Source organism: Telmatherina bonti, assembly GCF_933228915.1.
Source record: "Telmatherina bonti genome assembly, chromosome: 20".
NCBI classification, from domain to species: Eukaryota; Metazoa; Chordata; class Actinopteri; order Atheriniformes; family Telmatherinidae; genus Telmatherina; species Telmatherina bonti.
In genome coordinates this window covers 30,417,752-30,427,977 of record NC_136618.1, presented here as the reverse complement: position 1 = coordinate 30,427,977, position 10,226 = coordinate 30,417,752, and the positions used below count along the sequence as shown (strand labels likewise).

The following is a 10,226-nucleotide window of genomic DNA, read 5'->3' as shown; positions in this document are numbered from 1 at the left end:
AAAAAATTCACACCCCCCACAGTTGTCATGAGGGCAAACCTGACCTATCAACCGAAAATGGATTTTTGAACCAGGCTGTGAACACGTTTATTTCTGCTGTGAAGTTGGTCTTTTTAACATGGGAGTCTATGTGGATTTACTCTGTTTTTCAGCCCCTAGTGGATGAAGGGGGAACTGCAGTTTTATGCACTTCCGCATAGGATTCCCTTTTTCACCGCCGAAGGCTCCGTCCATCTTTCATCCACGGTCTATGGGTGTAACTATCTGGCTTTTATGTACATTTTGTTTCATGTCCAAACTGCTGGTGTTTACCCTATGTTGGCCCCACATGGTCCCCCAATGGGAGTGGGCCCCTGGGCCTGTGCCATTAATGCCCATTGGATAATCCAGTTTGCTTCTGGCAGTGTTCATCAATGTTTTATTTTGAAATGAATGAGCGTGCACCGCTTCCGGTCCCGCGCTGCAGTGGGGCCAGCAGCGCAGGCTTGAGTCGGAGCCTTCAGGACGGAGCTGCCGCGGCGGAGACATCCTCCGGGGCGACACAGGAGCTGGCAGCGGGGTCTGCGCCCTCCAGCCGCCGCAGGAAGCGCCGTTCCGGGCCGTCACTGTGTGTGTTCCTCCGCTGGAGGAGGAGTCCCGGTACCGGTACCGGTACTGCCCGCTGCCTGACGTGAACGAGGTGAAGACAGAAATGGTGCTGTTAAACTCAGCTTTTACCGCAGAGGAAGCCTGAGCCGGGTTTCCAGCTGCTTGGTGGGAGCTTTCCGGCGGGGACAACCGTACATGAGCGACCGGAGCGCGACGATGCGGCGCAGCGGGGGTGTGACTGCAGGTGGATGGCCAACCTGACGGCGTGCCCCGCCGCCGTCCTCCCGTCCTGCTGCCGCTGCCGCAGCGCAGCTTCTTCATCCGGAGCGGTGAAGAAAACAAAGAAAGAAGCGAAAAAAATCACCGAGAAAACTTTGTGATAAAAAGCCGCCGCGATGCTTCCCGGGGTCGGCGTGTTCGGCACCAGCCTGACCGCCAGGGTGATCATCCCCCTGCTGAAGAACGAAGGCTTCGCGGTGAAGGCGCTGTGGGGCCGGACGCAGGAGGAGGCGGAGGAGCTGGCCAAGGAGATGAACGTCCCGTTTTACACCAACCGGATCGACGACGTGCTCCTGCACCAGGACGTGGATCTGGTCTGCATCAACCTGCCGCCGCCTCTGACGCGGCAGATCGCGGTGAAAACGCTGGGTGAGTCCTGCAGCTGCAGCTGCTGCGGCTGGATGGATGGATGGATGGATGGATGCTGCGGCCCTGCAGGCTCACATCCACACTGACACCAGGTCTACTGGTCTGAATGGGTGTGATGATGGGTGAGGGCCCTTCCATGTAGCTGCAGGATTAATGTGGAGTCATTTCAGTGGTTAGTTTTCAGTCTGAACATAAGCTGATGGTCAAAAGTTGAAGAAATAAAGGAAGAAAAGAGGATGCAGGTTAAATGTAAACCCACCTCCCCCTGCATGCAAAGTGAGCTCGCACAGGAGGTGCATGCACAGGGAGTGTGTTCCACTTTGAATCTGGAGCAGTGCAGCTTATTTTCGGGGGCTGCTGTGAAGGGAGGACCACTCAGGCTTTATTTACCCTGCAGCTTGGCAGAGCTCAGCTGGCAGCGAGCTTTAATAGGTCAGCAATGTGACCGACAACAAACAGGTTCACAACACCGAGGTAAATCTGAAGCACGTGTTGCGTCTCAGCTATGAAGCCAAAGAAGCAGAGGAAAGCCACCCTCTGCTGGTTCTCTCAGCTCCGCGTGCTGCTTATCATCACGATGGAAGCTGCTTGATGAACGTTAAGGTGCACAGAGAGCTGCTGGTCCTGGAGATCATCAGCTCCTCAGGTTTATGCGTACATGATGAGACACAAGCCTGATCCGTATCCCTGCTACGTGACATATTGACCTGCTTCCATCCCACTGCCAACAGGAATGACACAGCCATCTCCAGGAGCACGTGATACATGTGTTACTTAATGAACTGGGTGAGATATCCAGTCAGGAGGAGCTCCTTTTCCAGAGGAGGCGCAGGGTTGTGAAATAGAATTGATCTGTGTTGCTATCAGCTGACCGGTGGAGTATCACCAGCAGACATCAGCTGGACTTTCAGCCTCTTGCATCAGCGCTGGACGCTGATTGGTCAGTGACAGTGTGACGCCCTCCCCTGACAGGGTGTGTGAGCCGCCAGAGGAGGCTGTCGTCATAAATGTAATCAGCAGAGGAATGCGGGAGTCCGTTTGCCTGACTTTGTCTCTGACGTGTGAACTCGCAGCATCCCAGAGCTGCTGGTTTGGGTGTGCAGACACAGAGGGGGTTAAAGTCAGTGGGAATAAGTTCCCAGTTCATGACTGGGCAGATGGAAACCACTGGTTCACGTCACTTCTATACGTGTTGTTCTGGTTCTGGTTACGGAAAACCAGTCGGTCTTGTCGAGTAGCATCTCTTCCCCCCCCCTCATAGTTTCCCTGTTTCTCACCCCAGCAGCATTCCTGACGTGTTTCATGTCACTCAGGTTGTGTGTGTGTGTGAGGTAGCAGGAGGACAGAAATCCTCACAATGCTGCTTTCCAACACACACCTGCATGTTGTAAGGCCCAATCCTGAAGGACCTGCAGAGGCAGAGTGTTTATGGTTCTCCTGGTGGTCTCAGCACTCCCCCAAACTCCTGAAACTGTACACCCCCTCACCTTTTCTGCTGGGTTAGCATTGTGACAGCAGAAGCAAGAGTTTTTGCACATTTGCAGATATAAAATACTAAATAAATCACATTTACAGATACTAGTTCGAAGCACCAGTTTTGGGGAGGAATCTGATCGTGATCTGATGTTTGGATGCATGTGGTCGTGCAGACAGAAACATCACAGAGATCAGGACCTCTTGGGTCAGCATCCTGTAGGTTTTAGATGTTTCCCTGCTGTAACGCATCTGATTCAAAGGAAATCGTTCTCTGAAAAGTTGCTGTCAAGTTCTGCACAAGCCTTTTGGTGATGCATTCACTGAGTCAGTCGGTGGCAGCAGGGAAACATCTAAAACCTGTAGGACTGGTAGCTGAACGTTATCATGCAGTTCCGTCTGCGGCCACTAGAGGGTGTGTATTCTTAGAGGTCGTTATTGCTGAAAGAAATACAACTTTGAGGTAGGGCTGGACGATTAATCGGATTTTAATCTCAGTTACAATCTGGGTTTTCAACGATAATAAAAATAAAAGGGTGGGATTATTTTTCTCTCTGCAGTTTCCTCTCCTGCTGTCTTCAGCTGCTAATCGAGCGTCTCTGGCGTTGCAGCGCTGTGCTGTAAACTCCTCCCACAGCCGCTTTGCTTTCATTCAGACACTGTTGCCAACTTGGCGACTTTCTCACTAAATCTGGTAACTTTTTTGTTAAAAGTGACAAATCTAGCAGCTTTTACTGGAGTTATTGGAGACTTTTCTGGTGTTTTGGCGACTGACTTGAAGGCACATATTGTTCTGCAGTTACTGTAAGGAAGGAGCAGCGGGAGCCTCTCCCGTCCTAAAGCACTCCCAGGCGGCCAGTCTCAGTCGGCTCCGGCTGCAGGTCAATGTAGAATAACTGCAGTAGGTTGTGGAAGTTCACCTAAACATAGTTTATACCATTGTCAGTGACAACTGGCTGCATTATTTTCCTATACATAGTTCGGCCAGTTAAATCACTGTAATATTCCTTCCGTTACGGGGCGTTACCATAGCAACGCATTCATTAGCTGGTTCAGATCAGCCGTCTTTTAACAGGTGAATGAGAGAAACGCGCTGCAGCCTGACAGCCGTTGTTTGGTATAAAACGTACATCCAGCCCAAAGTAAAATAGTTCCTATATAAGCGGTAAAAGCGGATTAAACAACTCGGAACCGTGCATTAGACGGTTATAACGCACGACACGGAGTCCAGAACACCACGACGCACAGCGTCGTTTATAAATACTGGATAGTTGTGTTAAACAATCGAGATCTCAATTTCAGTCAAAATAATCGGGATTATAATTTTTGTCGTAATCGAGCAGCTCTACATCTTTGTTCACGTTGACCATGTTTTAGGTTTCTTCTGCACATGTGCAGAAATCTCAGACACTTCTGTCACAACATGAGCGGAACACAAAAACACACGATGTGATGCGGCAGCGGCAAGTTGGAGCATCAACAACGTCCAAGATTTAAGTGTTTCACAGCTTATTAACGCTCACATTAGCAGTTAATGCTGAGACTGCGGCCGCAGCCATGTTCACAGGATGGAAGTATAACAAAATAACAGGAAGTTACATACATGCGTACTCTGAAACGTATATCTGATAACCGATGGGAAATGTAGATGAGGCTGTGATGGCGACCTGTCCATGGTGTACCCGCCTCTTGCCCAGACTCCAGCTTCACAACGACTCTTAACTGCACTAAGTGGTGAAGAAAATGGACGACTGAATGAATATCGATGATGGTTTTTAGAATATCGTATTCCAGAAGTGGATGTGTGGAAAATCCGATTATCACAATAAACGGATCATCCCCAGATATCTGATAGTGCTGGTCGTATAAATGAGCCCAGTGGTAGTTATCTGGTTGTCAGGACATGTGTCCACATGTCCACTTCAACTGTCTGACAGCTGCAGAAATCAGGTATTGATCAGTTTTCTGGCCTGTATGTAACAGGCTCTATGATGCCACATGCAGGAACCAATCTGCACCAAACAAAACTTGATTGACGACGGTCCAATCCTGAACACATCTTCATCTCCGTATCTTGTCTCTGCCATAGATCTGCCCCCCCTTGGCAACAGGAAGTAACCTACTTTATCGGCGTGTGAAAGTCAAATTGAAAGATCGAAAATTGGGATTTTTTGCTTCACAATTTTAAAATATTTTTTTTGTTAAGAAATCAGCTTTTGTTAAAATAAATAAAAAATAATCCATTAAGAAATTTTTGTTATTTTTATTGTTTTTATTGATCCTTTTACTCGTCTTCTTGGGCGTTATAGCAGCAGAATGATGATCTGGCTGCTGTGTTGTTTTTTCCTCATTGACATCAAGAAAAATGACGAACAAAAAAAAGTTTTAAACATGTTTTTTTTTTTTATCTACAAAAATCAGCAATATTAAAGAATTGTGAGAATCGCAATTTAAATTAAATTAGCACCCAAAAAAAATCGGAATTGAAACGAATCAGGATGAAAGCATATCGTCACAGCCGAGTGACTTGACATCCTAAATGATCGTTCCAAGCCAATCAAACGCCTTCGTTTCAACCTCATTCCTCTCACTGCCGTTATTCTGGTGGCTTTCAGAGTCTTGTGAAAAGAAGATTCACTTCCAGGTTTCCGTCCTGGCTTACGTGGCTACAAAAAGCTTCTCAGCTGAGCGGGGATATCATGCATCTCTAAGTTGGTCGTCTCGCCGTTTTTCAATTCCTCTTGAGGAAAAGTTGAAACGAGCCTGAGAGGCCTTCGTTTGGCTTTTCTTAGACGACAGACTGAAATGTCTTGAAGCTTTGGTAAAAATAAACAACCTCCTGAAAGGATCAATGACCTCAATCAGCTCGATTTTTATCAGCTCCTCATTGGTTGGTTCTCCTCATTCGGATGTGTTTTCCTGCTGCGGGGCCTGAAGGCTTTTGTGGTTCCTGTGATGCTGAGAGGGAATCTGAGAGCTGCACCTGAAACATAACCCTCCAGAGTTTCAGGTGCTCTCTGTCCCACAAAGGGACAGAAAGCACCTGAAGGGAGGGGGAAGCTGTGGGGAGCGAGGCCTCCTGCTCTGTTGGAGCTACTGAATCTCCTCTTGACATCTGTTTAAAAATCCTCACGATTTTGTTCAGCAATTCCTTTTACATCTGCGACTGCTGACTCAGATGAACTGGATTCATGTATCTGAAGCGTTAACATTAGAAGCTGTAGTTATATAATGTAATCATTGGGAGTGCGGAGATATCTAAACACCTGTTGCAAAGCTTTTCCTCTGGAGTACCTCCAGCAGCAATCTGACCTGAGTGATAGAAGATATCGGGTGTCTGCCGCAGACGCTCGCTCATCGCTGCCGTCTGGACCAAACTGCATCAACTCAGAATAACTCGCTCGCTAGACGAGCAAAACTGTGGGTCAAATCAAACTTATGACATTAAAGATGTTGCTAATAGCAACAAAGTCACAGGAAATGATTTGCAGCATATTCTATCAAACATCTTTGTCAGTTTTTGGTTGAAAACAGACATTTGGGTTAAAACGTTTGTACGACTTCACTGGTAGCTGAACGTTATCATGCAGTTCCTTCTGCAGCCACTAGCGGGTGTGTATTCTTAGAGGTCGTTATTGCTGAAAGAAATACAACTTTGAGGTAGGGCTGGGCGATTAATCGGTTTTTAATCTCAGTTACAATCTGGGTTTTCAACGATGATAAAAATAAAAAGGGTGTGATTATTTGTCTCTCTGCAGTTTCCTCTCCTGCTGTCTTCAGCTGCTAATCGAGCGTCTCTGGCGTTGCAGCGCTGTGCTGTAAACTCCTCCCACAGCCGCTTTGCTTTCATTCAGACACTGTTGCCAACTTGGCGACTTTCTCGCTAAATCTGGTGACTTTTTTTGTTAAAAGCAACAAATCTAGCAGCTTTTACTGGAGTTATTGGAGACTTTTCTGGTGTTTTGGCGACTGACTTGAAGGCACATATTGTTCTGCAGTTACTGTAAGGAAGGAGCAGCGGGAGCCTCTCCCGTCCTAAAGCACTCCCAGGCGGCCAGTCTCAGTCGGCTCCGGCTGCAGGTCAATGTAGAATAACTGCAGTAGGTTGTGGAAGTTCACCTAAACATAGTTTATACCATTGTCAGTGACAACTGGCTGCATTATTTTCCTATACATAGTTCGGCCAGTTAAACACTGTAATATCCCTCCGTTGCGGGGCGTTACCATAGCAACGCGTTAACCAGCTGGTTCAGATCAGCCGTCTTTTAACAGGTGAATGAGAGAAACGCGCTGCAGCCTGACAGCCGTTGTTTGGTATAAAACGTACATCCAGCCCAACGTAAAATAGTTCCTATATAAGCAGTTAAAGCGGATTAAACCACTCGGAGCTGTACATTAGACGGTTATAACGCACGACACGGAGTCCAGAACACCACGACGCACAGCGTTGTTTAAAAATACTGGATAATTGTGTTAAACAATCGAGATCTCAATTTCAGTCAAAATAATCGTGATTATAATTTTTGTCATTTTTGTCATCAATATTTGTTAACCGAGCAGCCCTACTTTGAAGTCATTTTCTGGGGAAAGAGGATGATGAACAGATCTTATTAAAGCTGCTAGCTAAGTATTATCTTTCCAAATAGCTGTTGTTAGCTAACGTTAAACACCTTAAACCGTATCAAAACACCTTTACCAGCAGAACAATCAACACAAAATACCATTGCAACAAAACAAATCCGTGCTTTTCTATTTATTAAGGTGTATTCATTATGTAAGAGCAAGTCTGCTACAGAATAAACAGCATATGACTGGCAGCATGGATCACTATCAGCACTAACATGTCCATAGTTGCAGCCATGGTTCATTGGTGTTTTGATGAGCTCTGAGACACCTGCTCTGGGCGGCCACCCAAAGGCAAAGAGCTATTTATAACCTGCCTGCAAAGGGCAAGCAGACGTCATCATAAATGTTCCACCACTGATGCTCTTATGCAACTGCACTTCCAATTGCTGATGAGCTTTTTGGCAGCTCGGTGAACTTGTTTAACGGACTAGCAGATCCAGATCGCCTAACAAAGTCCACAGCAGACTGTTAGAGATGAGAAACTTGTACTGAACACTTGAAGCTGCCGTCACGTTTTCCGTTTACATGTCAGTGTTGGTGTTTTGACAAAGTAGATAAAACTTACAGCTTATATTGTTTTGCCTCCTTTAAGCTCTTTTAAGACAATTTTTTAAAACAAATTATTATTCTCATAAAGCGTCAACAAGCAATATACATAAATTCACCTTCCTGGCACTGGGTTGGACACCGTCTTATATTAAAAAATGCCTTCATTCCTGGTGTCATGGATCCAACAAGGTGGAAACATTCCTCAGATTTTGCTCCATGTTGACATGAAGCAGCAGATGAGAATCTCCCGTTCTACCATGTCCCAAAGCTGCTCTGCTGGACTGAGATCTGGTGACTGTGGAGGCCGTTGGAGGACAGTGAAGTCATCGTCATGGTGGAGATGATGTGAGCTTTGTGACATGGTGCATCATCCTGCTGGAAGTTTCCATCAGAAGATGCTACACTGTGCTCAGAAAGGGATGGACATGGTCAGCAGCAGGACTCAGGTAGGCTGTCCATTCTCCTCGGACACCAACCAGACATTCTGGTCCAGACTAACTGCTGCTCGCTGGATATTTTCTCTTCTTCAGACCTTCTCTGGAAACACTAGAGATGGTTGTGTGTGAAGATCCCAGTAAACACTCAGACCAACAAAAATGCTTAGTTCAAAATCACATAGATTTCCGTTCTTCCTCATCCTGATGCTCAGTTTGAACTTCATCAAGTCGTCTTCATCATGTCTGCATGAATAAATGTGTTGAGTTGTAATTGGCTGATTAGATGTTTATATTGACATGGAACTGACCAGGTGGACTGGATAAGTTACTGGTTTGTGTTTACATGCATAGTAAACAACAGAATGACCTGTCAGCATTAGAACTTTATCAGCTACCTTTGACCTCTGTTGGCCTGTCTTTATGAAGATGTCCAGTCTTCACAGTCACTCAGAAAATACGTGAAACTGTCGGATCGCCTGACTTTCTCCATGAAAATATGTTTCACGTCATTCCCTGGAAGACGTTACAGTATCAGATATTTCTGAGCGGTTCAGGTCCAGATGAATCAGTAACCCTGCAGACAGAGTCAGCAGGAGAACGCCTCAGAGACAACAGCTCGCTGACGCTCTCCTTTTCAGTGTTTGCTTGGTTTCTTTCCCACTGGTTCACGTTGGTGTTTCCCAGACGGCCATTTACATGCTAATGGCAGCCTGTGTGTGAACGAGTGTGTGATGGGAAAGGAAGGGATGGAGAGCGGATAAGGAACAGGGAGGAAGAATGGAGGGAGAGAGAGAGCTTGCCATCCTGTGAAATTGGCTTTGTGTTTCAGATGAATGTGTGGATGGAGGTGTGAGGGGGGAGGGTCTTTCAGGCAGCTGCCAGGCTGCACTGAAAAGTGAGCATTCCTGAAGAAAACCGTCCATTCCCAGCGTTCCTCGGCGTGGACGGATCAGGAACTGTTGTGTGAGGCGCAGGATGAGAAATCACGTTGTGTTATTAAGGCTTGGGGCAGGAGAGAGGGCGAGCTTCGGTACGGGGGGGATTAGAGGGGCTTTCAGGATGGAATAATTCTGCTTTATTATACTAAACCGGGACCTAAATGAGTTTCCTTTTTTAATATCTGTGCAGAAAACCTGCAGAGATTTACTGCTGTGTGTCAGATGGTCGAGCTTCACCGAAAGTTTTGTGTCTTTTCTTTTTTTATTTAGATGCACATCAGAAGGAAGGAAGGAAATAAAAGATGAATAGAGGAATTTGACCACCTAATGTTGTTTTTCAACATCACAAACCAAATTCTTTTATTTTAAAAGCCCATATTATGAATGTAAAGTCATCTTGTCAAAGTGTCTTGAACAGAAATAAGATCAGCACAAGAAAAAGGAATTTTATTATCTTTCCCCTAGGCCTCTTTGGACCAATCAGGTGAAATTGGATCATTTCTCACAGCACACTATAGTGTACCATGGCACAGTGGTTGAAAAACACCAATCTAAAGGAAAGTGTTCTGTTCTTTGTGAGATGGCAACTTCCTGCTGCTCTGGTCAAATCAGAACGATGCAACTGTCCAGTAAACCTTGCAGGAGGAGAGTCCGAGGGGCCATGACTTGTCCCCGGTCATGGAGTAAAAGCTATTCCTGTCTGTGGAGCGGAGGCTGTTTCTGCCTTTAGTCAGACATTCCAGGACTGTTCTGGAAGAGTCGTGGAAAATGCATCACATGTGCATTCTGTCATGTTAAACTCCACACACGAGCTACAGTTCCGCGCTTGTGCAATAAATCCATTGGCTAAATTGAACGCAAAACCCAAAGAAACAATTAAAGGTCTTTGGGGATGCTCCGATCCACTTTTTGGGCGTTCCCATCCGATACCGATATCTGATATTTGAATATTTGCCGATAGTGATAT

The 10,226-nt window shown here is 46.2% G+C and overlaps 1 protein-coding gene across 1 annotated transcript in view; it reads left to right on the top strand.

Annotated features, from left to right (window-relative positions):
* Positions 1–494: 494 nt before the first annotated feature.
* The window catches only part of gfod1 (glucose-fructose oxidoreductase domain containing 1), a 32,458-nt gene continuing 22,726 nt past the window's right edge, over positions 495–10,226 (top strand). The window contains exon 1 of the mRNA XM_079259667.1: positions 495–1,236. Within this exon, the coding sequence (XP_079115793.1) occupies positions 984–1,236 (253 nt within the window). The 5' untranslated portion in view covers positions 495–983. The remainder of the gene's footprint in view (positions 1,237–10,226) is intronic.